Below are 15,557 nucleotides of genomic sequence, written 5' to 3'. Positions count from 1 at the left end.
CTCTCAACCGCTTATCCATTAAGGGCCGGGGGGTCGGTTGGGGGGGCTATCCCAGCTTTTCAATGGGTGCAAGGCACACACTAACACCCTGGATGGGGCGCCAGTCCATCACAGGGCAGACACACATACACATACCCATTCACCTATAGGGCAATTCACTGTCTCCAATTAACCTGACTATGTTTTTGAACTTCCGGAGGAAACCCACACAGACACGGGGAGAACATGCAAACTCCGCACAGAAAGGACCAGGATCGAAACCAGGACCTTCTTGCTGTGAGGCAACAGTGCTACCCACCAAGCCACCGTGCTGCCCCAGTTTTAGAAGTTTAAGGCTTTTCACAAGATTTAAAAGTGTGTGAAAAGGCATTCAATAGGGTTGAGGTCAAGGCTTGGTGCGTGCTGGAGTTCATCTACATGTCTTTATGGACCTGGCTTTGTGCACAGGAACACAGTCATGCTGCAACAGAAAGACACTGCAGCAGTGTTCCCCAAACAATGAATTTCCTCTGGTCACTATACGCATAACTTAGTTCTGGTCATATAGTGTCATTCCAGCTGCCTGCATTGTCTGTAAGGGTTGGTGATGTGTAGTATCCATGTGCATTCAAAACCAAACAACTGTGTGAAAAAGTAATCTTATATCTAAAAGGACAAATGCACATGGTACTAAAAGTGTTAAAGAACTTTAGGAAGTGTGGTGACTCTTCAAAGGACTTCTGATGACAAAGCTATAAAGCTTTTTATTATTCCGTATTCAGAAACATATCAGTAGTAACAGCTACAGCTGTGTAGATTTGGTTGCAGGAGCTGGAGTTTTCCTTTAACCTTTCCTGTCAGTGTCAGTCTGACTGATTGAATGCCTGGACTACTTTCACTTTTCTACAAGGGATCTTCAAAAAGTTTCCGCACTTTTATATTTCCGTTGAAAACAGTAAGGGTGGGAGGAGTAGTAATTGGTCGTGTCTGAGAGACAGGGAGAGCTTATAGTCCGGATTTAGCGGCATCTGATCACCTTTTGGGACCGCTCAAAGAAGCTTCTAGGGGAAGAAGATTTTCTGTTTGCTGATGCCATTAACAACGTTGGTACGACGCTGGGAAAATGCAGTGCATAGAAAGGCGACTATGTAGAAAATGATGTCATTTGTTTTTGAAATTCTTAATAAATATAGTTTAAAAAAGTGTGGAAACTTTTTGAAGAACCCTCATATATTACACATTTAAATTGTTCCTGCTAAATTTGAAAGGGTGCTATTATCCACACCCGCCTCTGACGACATCAGTCTGTATTTATAATGTGCATTGAGTAATGAACTGTACAGTCTTTTATAATAAACCATTGTGCAATAAAAACAACCTGCATGATGATTTAAGAGAAATAAACACAGTCAGGATGTCAAACTTATAAAATATCTTTTTTTAATATCACATCTTTTATGATTTAAGGCTGTTGTCATATAAGTGATGTAAAACCACATTGAGGACAGAGCTGAACGTTCAGAACATGACACGATTTGGCCAGCGGGGCTTGGACGGACATTCTGGAGGTGTAATAAAGGCTCACAGCCATATCATGCCTGAAATCACTCCACGCATCCTCCTCCACCATGATGCCAGGCTTCTGCAGGAGAGGGAGTGTACAGTACAGTACAATACAGTGTAAATATTTCACGTCTTCGTTTTTTGCAAAACGAATATATTTCAGTCACCCAAAAATGCTGATGCTGAACGCACGTACCAGTACGCACGATCATTTGCACCATGCTTACCAGGGCCTTCTTTCTTTAATTAGCTGTTTTGGGGGAGTTCTTAAGGTGCAGGTGTCCACATCAGTTCTAGACAGACATATTCAGCATGGTGTAGCGAGTGTTGTCCCAGCATTAACACACCGTGTGTGTGCTGCAGCGTGCCGTGACTGCCTGACTGAACCTGGGCATCCTGCTGTATGTGTGTACTTTTGTAAATCATGGTACAGTTGTGTAGCTGCCTGTGTGGGCGATCCGGAGACTCCAGGCTCATTTGTCTCGTTTGAGGACGAGCTCTGTGAGACGGATCAGAGCGTCGCGCTCGGGTGAGGGCTGCAGTCGGCTGATCTGACGCGTGGCTTCGTGGCAGTACCGCAAGGCGAGGTAACTTGTCTGCTCCACTCCATCGCTCTGTAATAAAGAAGAGAAATTATTCAGCTGTAGACAAAATCTTTTAAATGAAAAATTTAAAAGTGTATTTACGAGGTTTCCAAAAAAATCACTATATATTTGGAAGATCTTCAGATTATTTATTAGGGCACATATTAGGGTCAAAGTTCACCTGATTGAACTTTGACCCAGTTTGCCACTGACCTTTTTAAAGAGCCTCCAATGAGACGAACTGTTTGATATGATGTGATTAAAGCGTACTCGGGCAGTATGAACAATGCTTAACGTGGTTAAGGTTAAAGTGACATTGTATTAAAACAACGACAGAGGAACTCAATTAGTGTAAAAAACTTATGACCGTGAATAGGCTAATTAAGAGAAGTTTAGTGTTCCTATGTCGTTCATTCAATAAATTAATCCACATTAAGCTTTTGTTTTAACAATGAGTGTTTTAGACTCTTGGAAGAGCTGATTCTCACAATTTTTCATCACCCCGAGCGATAACACAAGTTTAAAAGTGAAACAAAGAAGAAAATACAGCTAAACGTAGATCTATGTGGATGCTTTCAGAATGAATGACATTTTTTTTTCACACAAATGCACATTTGTCTCATATTTACACTTTATGCTTTAGCCAAGCACTGAACAAAGCGACAATTAGCACCGAGGCTTGCAATAAGATCACACAAAACACTGCTCATGTAAATGCGCCCTTACTTTACCATAAAGAACATGACACGCTGAGCAAATGGGTAGCAGTATATCGATGTATACACTATATGGCCAAGACTGAAGTATGTGGACACCTGACCATGAGTTTGTTGGACATCCCATTTCAAAGCTATTTAGTGGAGGTCATGGTTCTGTGCAGGCAATTGAGAGTTCCTCCAAGAAGACTTGTCAAACTATTTTAATATGAGACTTACAATAGCATGGCTGACAGTAGGTACTGTGTTGTTGGGGTTAAATGCCTCAGACACACTTGTGTCCAAATAATCTTTGTTTTATCTGATTTAAAACTTTCCTCCAGTAGGCTATCTCTGCTCATGCAGCTTTAAGTGCTCAGTTTGGAGTGACGCCTTTTAAAGTCCATAGTGACCACTGATGGTAAGTAACGCGTTACTCTAATCTGACCACATTTTTCAGTAACGAGTAATCTAACGCGTTACTATTTCCAATCCAGTAATCAGATTAAAATTACTTATCCAAGTTACTGTGCGTTACTATTTTTGTCATTTTCCTTAGTAAAAAGATATATTTTTGCTTTCTTCTTGCGTCTCGGGGAGTGACGTCTGTCCTATGCGACAATGAAGTCACGGGCTGCGTCCGGAATAGCATACTTAGTAGTATACACTTAGAAGTATGCACTATTTGGCCGTTAAAGAAGTACATCTTACCAACGTCAAGTGACGACATGGGGACGTGATGACGTAATATCACCATAGTTACAGACTCATTACAAACCCCACTCGCCAAAATTTAGGATATTTATCGTCTTTTTGTTATTTATTTGTCTTTAAAAAAAAATATTTTATTTATCTTACTTACACTTCTTGTTTCTTATTCCGCTTTAATCGCCAACAGTTGCATTATGGGATACATTAGCAGACCACGTTATATAACTAATAAAGTAACTTGTAATCTAACTTAGTTACTTTTAAAATCAAGTAATCCATAAAGTAACCAAGTTACTTTTTAAAGGAGTAATCAGTAATCAGATTACTTTTTCAAGGTAACTATGCCATCACTGATAGTGACGTAAAGCTTGCTTGACTGTGCACAGTAACACTCATGTTTTAGCAGCTGAATTAATGGCGGATCCACTGACATAAAGAAAAATTCCTTTCAGCATAAATGAACATGTTGGGATTTTTTTCCTTGGCAGGACAGCACATGCATTTTCAATCAAGTCAAACAAGTCTTAGTTAAACAGAGAAGCCACCAACTGTGGTCCATCATCAGGCAAGCCCATATACATTATCAAATGACAATATGGACTGTTATACACATTGAAAATAATCATATAAATTATTATATAATAACTGTCAGTGTGCACATTATTAAACACTGAGCAAATACACCACTGTAACTATAACCTATAGCAGTATGTAGCTTGTTATATTTTACACAACTTCTGTTTGACCAATCCACAGTCTTTCTTGAGCCACCCACACTGCCCAATTTGGTACGCTTGTTTCCTGCTCAATTTTAGAACGGGTACTTACAGTACGGGTCACTTGGCAATGGAAACAACCACTAAATGTGAGCTCATGGAATCCAGAGCGCCCATACCATAGGGTACAGTGCAGTGGAAAAGCAGCACTAGTGTCCACTCCTAAAATATTTAACCCTAAAACAGGCAGTGTGTGCCAGAAATTTTAATATCCCGTAGGAGACATGATTAAAGGTTTTTACCCAATTAGGTTATCATTTATTTAAAGACTTATCTGGTACATAGGTCACATGGTTGTCAGCCTGCTAAAAAATAATTAGTGGACTGCCATGACAATTTCCTCATAAGTGTGTCTAAACTTTTCACTTCTCTCTTACAGCTACAAGAGGAGATGATGGCTGAAAGCCAGAGTGCAACATGATCATTTGAAAGTGCATTTCAGAAAATCTGCAGACGTTTTGTTCCTTTAATGTACTCTCTAATAGCTTTTTACAGACCATGCCAACTCTCTGTGGTTGCCCTCACCTCCAGGACGTATTGCCAGGCCCGATCCACGTCTCCTTCTGAATCGAAGCGTCTCATTATCATAGAGTGCAGTTCAGGAAACTGTTAGAGGAGATAAAGAGAGCTCATAAAACAAAAGCAAACAACTGGAGATGGAGTTCCCATCTTACCCAGACCAACGGTCAGAACACTGATCAGCCATAACATTAAAACCACCTCCTTGTTTCTACAATCACTGTCCATTTTATCAGCTCCACTTACCATATAGAAGCACTTTGTAGTTCCACAATTACTGACTGTAGTCCATCTGTTTTGCTACATACCTTTTTAGCCTGCTTTTACCCTGTTCTTCAATGGTCAGGACTCCCACAGGACCACCACAGAGTAGGTATTATTTAAGTGGTGGATCATTGACATGGTGGTGGTGTGTTAGTGTGTGTTGTGCTGGTATGAGTGGGTCAGACACAGCAGCACTGCTGGAGGTTTTAAATATTGTGTCCACTCACTGTCCACTCTATTAGACACTCCTACCTAGTTGGTTCACCGTGTAGATGTAAAGTCAGAGACGATCGCTCATCTATTGCTGCTGTTTGAGTTGGTCATCTTCTAGACCTTCATCAGTGGTCACATGACGCTGCCCACGGGGCGCTGTTGGCTGGATATATTTTTGGTTGGTGGGCTATTCTCAGTCCAGCAGTGACAGTTAGGTGTTTAAAAACTCCATCAGAGCTGCTGTGTCTGATCCACTCATACCAGCACAACATACACTAACACACCACCACCATGTCAGTGTCACTGCAGTGCTGAGAATCATCCACAACCTAAGTAATACCTGCACTGTTGTGGTCCTGTGGGGGTCCTGACCATTGAAGAACAGGGTGAAAGCAGGCTAACACAGTATGTAGAGAAATAGATGTACTACAGTCAGTAATTGTAGAACTACAAAGTGCTTCTATATGGTAAGTGGAGCTGATAAAATGGACAGTGAGTGTAGAAACAAGGAGGTGGTTTATATATATAGAGAGAGAAAAGAAGACCTGGTATAGATATAGTACCTGTTTACAAGCAAACAGAACAGGTCCGGTGGCCAAACCCAGTTTCAGATCTGCAGCTGAAGGCTTGCCCAGGTGATTAGCACACGATGTGAAGTCCAGCACGTCATCCACCAGCTAAATAAAACAAGAGCAATGAATAAGTCAAGGGGTCACCACAGTGGATCATTCTGGTTAGCCTACCTAATTTGGCAAGGTTTTTACACCATATTTTCTTCCTGACCCAACCCTCCTTATTTTATCCAGGCATGTATGCTGAGAGAGCACACTGGGCTATGACAGGTTGGCCAATAACTACTCTACTCCACACATAGACAATCATGTTTGTATAGAAGTCCCATCTCATTAGAACCCCAGATCTCAGCAATAGTGGGCTAGCGTATTTTACCACCAGAGTGCCTGCTGACTTATATTAATTAACAGAAATTAAAATATTAAATGTACAGTGAAGGAGAAGCCAGTAGTTACTCAAAATGAGTTGCATAAGCATATGTAAGGTCAGGCACTAACACTGGACTTGAAGGCCTGGCTTACAATCAACATTCTAATTCATTCCAAGGCTGTTCAGTAAGGGTTGAGGTCAGAGCTGTTTGTAATATTTATGTATCATGCTGAAACAAGAAAGGGCCTTGCCCAAAGTGTGCTATGGGTAAGTCAGTGATTATGAGGGGTGTCCACATAGTGTATTTATTAAAACTGTGGCTGATGAAGCGCAGGAACTCACCTGGAAGGCAATGCCTACGTTTCGGCCATACTGGTAAGCGATCTCGTGAACCTCAGGATCCGAGCTGACCAGAATTGACACCTGTAGGTACAGAGGAAACAAGGTAAGTGTCTCCCTGTCCCTTCCGACAGGGTGCTATTGATGTGAGGACAGAACGTACATACTGCTTTACAGCTGTTCGCTATCAGACTGGCCGTCTTCTTGAACGTTTTCTCTAGATAGTGTTTAAACCTCTCATTCTCGTTCTCTTTGGATCCCAGTTGCATAAATTCACCTGCAAACACACATATACATGTAATAATGTCAGCCTGCTTGAGTAATTCTGACAGAGCGAGCACACAGAAGGCCAAACATGTCAAGTCCTACCTCTTACCAGGTCCTCTATAACCTGGGAGAGTACAGACACGACTGCGTTGTTGCCGATGCGAGCGAGTGCCATAGACGCTGTAGACAGGATGAAATCTCCAGCCAGGATGGCCTTTGTACCCAAGTAAAAGCACACACAGTTTACACACACATTGTAAATATAACTGCTCTGTATTAAATCATAAAAGCTGTGTAAAGCTCTAGTGCTGAGAAACCAGATTACACTGACCTTTCTCTCCCCCCACACCTCGTTAATGGTGGTCTTTCCTCTCCTCATATCAGCACCATCGATAACGTCATCGTGCACCAAGCTGGCAGTGTGGATCATCTCTGAGATCATGGCTATAGAGCGCTGAGCTGGGAGAAGATCTCTGAGAAAAGCAAAGCCAGTATTAAAAGAAAGTTGTGTGAAAGTATCATTAACCTTTTATTACAGTTCTGAAACAGTGGTTCTATGCCAATCACATCTACAGTGAGGTGAAAAAGTATTTGCTCCCCGAGTTCTTCTATTTTTGCTAATGTCATATTTAAATGTTTCATATTTTTCAACTGATTTTACTATACGACAACATGAGTAAGCACAAAATACATCTTTTAAATGATTATTTCCATTTGTTTAAGATAAGGATTTATTGAAAACCTATATTACCCCTAAACCTAATAACATGGTTGTGCCACCCTTAACAGTAACAACAGTAACTGGTTGATTTAGTAGCTAAAGTGTGCAAACAGCATTTTTGTTATTGTTAAAAAACTAATTAATCAATTAACAAAAAGCATTTTGTGTTTACTTGGGTCTTTTTGTGTTTATTAAGTAAATAATACATGTGCAAAAACTGAAGCAATTAGGAAGCAACTTTACAGCACTGTGAATATTAATATGCTTATTCTTTTTTGCATTTTCATAATTCCTTTGCCACTTGCAGACTCTAATTTATGATGTCACTTTATCATATGTAGGATAAAAATTGGACCACAATGCTGTATAAAGCAGATCATTTTCTTTTCTTTTGCTTATATATTTTAACAGGTTGTGCCCTATAAGATTGATTTTTAGTGGCATGCAGACCTTGTTCAACCAAAGTTTTTAATTTCATTGCATTTTTATCAACTGCTTTATCCTGGTAATGGTAACCAGTCTGCCTCCACCTGCTAACACTGGGCAAGACAGAAACACCACTGCGGGGTGTATGTAAAGCAACTCCTAGGATGTAAAAGCTCCTTCTGCTCAACCTGGAGCCTGCCTTGCCATTCAGTCCACTCACTCAGTTAGTCAGTAACTCAGTCAGTCATACACTCACACTCACACAAACACACAGACACACACACACAGCTACATGCTCATTAAAAGAGAAGGGTTTTTAGACTTACCCGTTTTTGTTGCTGTGAATGTTGCAGGCTCTGGCCATTAGCACCACAATCATGGGTCGAAACGCCTTACCCTTGCCATCAAAGTAATAATCACACAGTGCTTTCAGCTCCGCTTTGGACATCAGCAGCTGCTGGATCACAAAGTTACACAGTGTTAAAATCAGGTGCAGCTTAAGCCATGAAATATGCTTCAGAATTTCAGAAGCTTGCTCCCCATTGTGCAGAACTGTGTTCGAGACCTGTGTTTGAGTCTAAGTGGGGGCACTCAACAGCCTGAATACCTTTGTGAATAAGAGACTTTTGAGGTTGGTGACCGAGCACACATCAGTAGACATGTGCACGTCTGTGGTGGTTAAGTGTAGATTGCTAAAAAAAAAATATATATATAGTTTTTAGAAAAACACCATCATCTTAACGGCAACATGTCTCAACAAAACATTAGTATAAGCCTCCACATCAATGGTACCTTAACATATATGCAGATCACCCATACCATGGGCCCTGTTGCACCTCCATGCCATCACATATGCAGTTTTTTGCACTTTCTGACGTCAGCACATAAAATCTGACATGCGTTGTTCCCAAAAACAACCCGAAACGTGGACTCACCTGACCACAGAACATTTACAACCTTTAACAGACGCTTTACAATTGTGACCAATTATAATTTGAGCAAGTGAGGGTCAAAAACGTTGCTCAGGGGCCCAACAGTGGCAACATAGCAATGATTGGGTTTGAACTAGCAACCTTCTGATTACTAGTCCAGTACACTAACCACTGAGCCATCACTGCCCACAGAACATGTTTCCACTGTCTTGCAGTCCATCTCAGATGACTTGGGGCCCAGAGAACTTGCCGCCATTTCCGTGCAAAATAATATATGGCTTCCTCTTTGCATAATGCAGTTTCAGGTTGCATCTCTTGAAGCAGCAGTAGACTGTGTTAAGTAACTTTTCAAAGTACTCTTAAACCCAAGTGGCTTTGTTGGTAGCATGGTAGCGTGACAAATTTTCAAACAGTACCACCTGAAGACTTGATGGCCACGCACATTCAGCAGTGGTTTCGACCCTTGGCCTCTAGATTTCCCCTGAATTCCTAAATCTTTTTATGATATTATGAACTGTAGATGGTGAAAGACCTAAATACTTTGCAATCTTGTGCTGAGAAGCATTGTCTTCGAACTGACTGACATTTCTTTCACAAAGTTTGGCACAAAGTGGTATACTCTTTTTATACTCAAACTTAATGACTTTACCTGTTATCAGTTAAACTTCTAATTGTGCAACCTTCCTAAACAGTGTTAATTGTATCACCTTGGACTTATTTCACATCCGTCTCAATTTTTTGGAGTGTGTTACAGGCATGGCATTCTATTCTTTTTTTTAAAATATATTTAAAGAAATACAATTAAGTTTGTATCAGTTATCAACCAACCCCTATATAATATTGCCAAACTCAAAACATACTGGTACTCTGTATGATCTAAAGTTGGGGGTTGAATTTTTCTGATTGCAAGTGTAACCTATGTCCACAATTTAAACACACCTTTTTAATATCCTCATATAAGTTGTTGAGGTCATCTTGTGCAAGTGAAAAAGGATCTTTTGGCTTTGTGTCACTGTGTATCCTACAGCTACTGCAACTTGTCACTGGATGAAAAAATCTACTTCTGTACCTACACAACACAAAGATAAAAAAAAACACAGTTACACTGACAATTCAACTCAGTAACAAACACATATCAGCATTTATCACATACTAACCTTGCAAAAGTGTTGGTTCTAACTGGTACATGTAGATGTCTAACCTAGAGGATATTAAAACATTAGTTCTTTCTTTAGCCTCATATGAAACTGAACCTTTTACACATTCCATATTATTAGGAACCCTTTACACCTGCTTATTTGTGTTATTATTCACTTTGACAGTCGTGTGGTAGCAGTTCAATAAATAAAATCATATGGACACACGACAAGAGCTTTAGGGAATGTTCACATCAAACATCTGAGGAACTTTGATCTGGTGTTTGGTGCCAGGCTGGTTTGAGTGTGTCAGAAACTGCAGATGATCTCTGAGGCTACAGTGGGCACAGGCTTGCCAAAACGGAACAGTTTGAAGAAATACACTTGTAGAGTCAAAAATTGGTGTAAACACCACAAATACTTGAACCCAACAATTGGTGTTAGTTGGCACAAATTGATCCTGCTGATAACATCTCAGAGATTGGCATGATGATAAAAAAGTTCAGTGTGCTTTTATGACCTCCCCAGTTACCAGATCCGAATCCAATAGAGCACATTTAAGAAAGATGTGCAGCTGACAACACCTGCAGCAAATATGTGATGCAGTCATGTCAACATCTAGAATCATAGGGTCTGTAGCCAGAGTAAGAGTGGTGTTCCTAATAGCCACATACATGGTGTCAAAAAGTAATCGCCCCCTTTCAGTTGCTTTCAGAATGATCAAACAAAACATAACATTACATTTACATTTTTTGACATTTAGCAGACGCTTCTTTCCAAAGCGACTTACAATTATCATTGAATACAATTTGAGCAATTAAGGGTTAAGGCCATTGCTCAGAGGCCTAACAGAAGCAACTTGGCGGTGGTGGGGCTTGAACAGGCAACCTCCTGATTACTAGTCAAGTACCTTAACCGCTGAGCTACAGCTGTCCTGTAACACAAAACAGTCTTGTAAAACAGAATTGCATTTAAATTTATATTGACAATGAAATCACTGTGCAGGAAACTTAGCTTCCTCTCATTTGTGATACTGCTTCAATTCAATGTTACTACTTGGCTTCATCAGGTGTATTTTTGCATTCAAAAAGTTCAAAACGTGAGCTGTGGGGCAATAGACATGTCAAATAGAACGGAATTGAATACCTTTATTTGTCATACTATGATATACAGTGTATCACAAAAGTGAGTACACCCCTCACATTTCTGCAGATATTTAAGTATATCTTTTCATGGGACAACACTGACAAAATGACACTTTGACACAATGAAAAGTAGTCTGTGTGCAGCTTATATAACAGTGTAAATTTATTCTTCCCTCAAAATAACTCAATATACAGCCATTAATGTCTAAACCACCAGCAACAAAAGTGAGTACACCCCTAAGAGACTACACCCCTAAATGTCCAAATTGAGCACTGCTTGTCATTTTCCCTCCAAAATATCATGTGATTTGTTAGTGTTACTAGGTCTCAGGTGTGCATAGGGAGCAGGTGTGTTCAATTTAGTAGTACAGCTCTCACACTCTCTCATACTGGTCACTGAAAGTTCCAACATGGCACCTCATGGCAAAGAACTCTCTGAGGATCTTAAAAGACGAATTGTTGCGCTACATGAAGATGGCCAAGGCTACAAGAAGATTGCCAACACCCTGAAACTGAGCTGCAGCACAGTGGCCAAGATCATCCAGCGTTTTAAAAGAGCAGGGTCCACTCAGAACAGACCTCGCGTTGGTCGTCCAAAGAAGCTGAGTGCACGTGCTCAGCGTCACATCCAACTGCTGTCTTTGAAAGATAGGCGCAGGAGTGCTGTCAGCATTGCTGCAGAGATTGAAAAGGTGGGGGGTCAGCCTGTCAGTGTTCAGACCATACGCCGCACACTACATCAAATTGGTCTGCATGGCTGTCACCCCAGAAGGAAGCCTCTTCTGAAGTCTCTACACAAGAAAGCCCGCAAACAGTTTGCTGAAGACATGTCAACAAAGGACATGGATTACTGGAACCATGTCCTATGGTCTGATGAGACCAAGATTAATTTGTTTGATTCAGATGGTCTCAAGCATGTGTGGTGGCAATCAGGTGAGGAGTACAAAGATAAGTGTGTCATGCCTACAGTCAAGCATGGTGGTGGGAATGCCATGGTCTGGGGCTGCATGAGTGCAGCAGGTGTTGGGGAGTTACATTTCATTGAGGGACACATGAACTCCAATATGTACTGTGAAATACTGAAGCAGAGCATGATCCCCTCCCTCCGGAAACTGGGTCGCAGGGCAGTGTTCCAGCATGATAATGACCCCAAACACACCTCTAAGACGACCACTGCTTTATTGAAGAGGCTGAGGGTAAAGGTGATGGACTGGCCAAGCATGTCTCTAGACCTAAACCCAATAGAACATCTTTGGGGCATCCTCAAGTGGAAGGTGGAGGAGCGCAAAGTCTCGAATATCCGCCAGCTCCGTGATGTCGTCATGGAGGAGTGGAAAAGCATTCCAGTGGCAACCTGTGAAGCTCTGGTAAACTCCATGCCCAGGAGAGTTAAGGCAGTTCTGGGAAATAATGATGGCCACACAAAATATTGACACTTCAGAAACTTTCACTAAGGGGTGTACTCACTTTTGTTGCCGGTGGTTTAGACATTAATGGCTGTATATTGAGTTATTTTGAGGGAAGAATAAATTTACACTGTTATATAAGCTGCACACAGACTACTTTTCATTGTGTCAAAGTGTCATTTTGTCAGTGTTGTCCCATGAAAAGATATACTTAAATATCTGCAGAAATGTGAGGGGTGTACTCATTTTTGTGATACACTGTATACACTTGGACAGTACAATGACATGCTTTTTTTCCAAGGTGGGGTCAGAGCACAGGGTCAGCCAGACAGGGTTAAGGGTCTTGTTCAAGGGCCCAACAGTGGCTGCAGGGCAGAGACGGGATTTAAACCTACAGTCTTTTGATTGATAGCCTAAATGTCTATCAACTAGTCTACCCACTGTGTAGCTCAGCCGGTAAGACACTGGACTACTGACTAGAAGGTTAATACAGTGGTACCTTGAAACTCAACGTCAATTGGTTCTGAGAGTGGCGTTGAGTTTAAAAGGTATTTTTTCCCATACGGATGTATGGAAAACCTGTTGATGTGTTCCACGTGGAACTGCATATATTTTAGACTTACATTAAGGCTACATTAAGTCACATTAAGCTTTTTTTTAAATGATAAGTGTTTTAGACTCTCTAAGAAAAGCTGATTCTCACAGTTTCTCAGCACCCCAAGCTATAACACAAGTTTATAAGTGAAACAGGAGGAAAATCCAAATAAACACAGATACATGTGGACACTTTCAGAGTGGATTTTTTCTTAAATGCATTTTCTCCCCATTTTCCTCCCGATTTAGCGCACTAAATTTTTTGTCTTCTGCTGCTGAGAGATACCAGATTGCATCCGAGGAGAGCACGTCGCTGTACACGCCTCTTCTCGGCCCTGCACTCTGCACAGGCGTCTCTTCCGCCAATCAGGGTCCTTACACAGCGTATGAAGACCCACCCACCCACACATAGTCCGGCCCCCACCCTGCAGATACGGTGGCCAATTAGTATCTGCTGCAGGCACTGCCAATTATGCCCGCTAGATGGCACCCAGCCGACCGGTGGCAACTGGTGCTGGTGCGCAAGCGGAATATCCCGCTGCGCCACCTGGGCGCCCCTTTCAGAGTGGATTTGACGGTTATTCCACACAAACGCAGATTCGTCTCGTATTCGCACTTTGATGACGTTTCACTGCACCGCTCAAGCCGAGCGCTGAACAAAGCAGCAGTCGCACCCACGTTGAGTTTAAGGGAAGCATTGAGTTACAAGGTACCACTGTACAGCACCAACAAGTGCCCACTCCTGTCTGTCTGTGTGTGTCTGTGGCCAAAATGTGAAGAACTACAATCTGGACACCCCTGCTTGTTTGTTTGTTTGATAGAGAACAAACTTCTGCACACTTTCATGCACAATTTATATTCCTTTGCTAAATTAAACGTATATTAAAGTGCAACATGTGCAAAAATTACTGCAAATATTATTCATTAGGATTTTAAGGTCATGTTTTACACACCCTGGTTACATTCATGACAGAACTACAAATTTAGTTATATTAGTTCTAAATGAAACAAATAAACAAACCCAGTGCATGACAATTTGCAAAACGATGCATATTTAAGTGTTTTATTCATAGTGTGTTATTTTTATTGAGTAAAATGCTGCTAGGAGCAGAAGTGTGCAGCTGTATTAGTAATGTGAGTGCAGACTGAATGACCTTCTCTCTGACAGCATGACTGACTGAATGACTGTAGCATTATAAATACAGAATAAGCTCTCAGTACCTGAGACAGTGAGTGTAAACCAGTACCAGCTCCTCTGTTAGAACATGCTGGTGTTACTCTCAGTGCACTGCAGGAGAAGACTTCAGTGATTCCTCTGTACCATCTCCTCCCACACTGCATCCACTGCACCGCCATGTTCCCCCTGTACCGGTACCAACCTAAAACCAGCCACAATCACGATCATCACTTCCGCTCCTCTTCAGCTACTCCTTTCAAAATAAAAGTATTAACGCCTGTCGTGCTAAAAGGAAATTATAAAAACCACCAAACCGTAAACCCAGCAGAGATGTTCACAAGTCACAAAATACGAGTCCCAGTCCAGTCACGAGTCTTTAGGCTAGAGTCCGAGTCAAGTCACGGGTCAATATAATATACACAGATATCCCAAGTTGCAAAAACCCATTTCAGGGAGGTACCCCCCCACAAACATACGAAAGAAGCTCTCGCACACACCAAAGGACATGGGTGATAACAGAACTTTTAGGAGCTGCTAACTGAGCTACTAAGTTAGCTGTTCGCGTCACAAACACATAGTGCACTAGATAGTGTGAAAGATAATAGATTCATGTTCCCTACATAGTGCACTAGATTGTATATTAGAAAAGAATTTATGTTCCTTACTTAGTGCACTAAATAGTGTACTAGATAATAGACTTATGTTTCTTACATAATGCTTTAGGTAGCGTACTAGTTAACGGATTTATGTTCCCTACATAGTGCACTAGATAGTATTTTAGATATGAATTTATGTTCCCTACGTAGTGCACTAGATTGTATATCAGATCACGGATTTATGTTCCCTACATAGTGTACTAGAAAGTATAACTAGATGATAATTTTTGTTCCTTACACAGTGCACTAGATAGTGTATTACATAATTAATTATGTTCCCTACATAGTGCACAAGATTGTACAGTATATTTGATCATAGATTTATGTTCCCTACACAGTGCGCTAGATTGTATATCAGATAACGTATTTAATACATGTGCGCGTGTGTGTGTGTCGCTCTTGGCCGCTCGTTCTAGATTCCGGGAGATTTTATCTGACTTGCGGGCATCAGGGAGCCGCTATCTATATGCGGGAGACTCCCGGAACTTCCGGGAGACTTGGGATGTCTGTAA

At 41.2% G+C, this 15,557-nt stretch overlaps 1 protein-coding gene across 3 annotated transcripts; it reads right to left on the bottom strand.

Annotated features, from left to right (window-relative positions):
- Positions 1-1,396: 1,396 nt before the first annotated feature.
- pdss1 (prenyl (decaprenyl) diphosphate synthase, subunit 1) lies at positions 1,397-14,945 on the bottom strand. Of its 3 annotated transcripts, XR_010011306.1 has the most exons (13): positions 14,704-14,945; positions 14,434-14,591; positions 10,089-10,132; positions 9,871-10,000; positions 8,326-8,456; positions 7,184-7,325; positions 6,955-7,066; positions 6,753-6,862; positions 6,589-6,669; positions 5,868-5,981; positions 4,834-4,914; positions 1,770-2,156; positions 1,397-1,621 (listed from the first exon to the last, which is right to left on the bottom strand). XR_010011306.1 is itself a non-coding variant. In XM_062992019.1 (12 exons), exons 2-12 carry the CDS (start codon positions 14,566-14,568, stop codon positions 2,016-2,018), a joined length of 1,221 nt encoding a protein of 406 aa, XP_062848089.1. In that variant the 5' UTR covers positions 14,569-14,591; positions 14,704-14,945; the 3' UTR covers positions 1,397-2,015. The 3 variants fall into 3 exon arrangements, 2 of the variants coding, with proteins under 2 accessions (XP_062848089.1, XP_062848090.1); XM_062992019.1 differs by having other exon boundaries at positions 1,397-2,156; XM_062992020.1 differs by having other exon boundaries at positions 1,397-2,156; positions 8,326-8,453.
- Between the last annotated feature and the right edge of the window lie 612 nt (positions 14,946-15,557).

Source organism: Trichomycterus rosablanca, chromosome 3 (assembly GCF_030014385.1).
Source record: "Trichomycterus rosablanca isolate fTriRos1 chromosome 3, fTriRos1.hap1, whole genome shotgun sequence".
Taxonomy (NCBI): Eukaryota; Metazoa; Chordata; class Actinopteri; order Siluriformes; family Trichomycteridae; genus Trichomycterus; species Trichomycterus rosablanca.
Note: the sequence above shows the minus strand (reverse complement) of the source record. Positions and strands in the feature narration are given on the sequence as shown.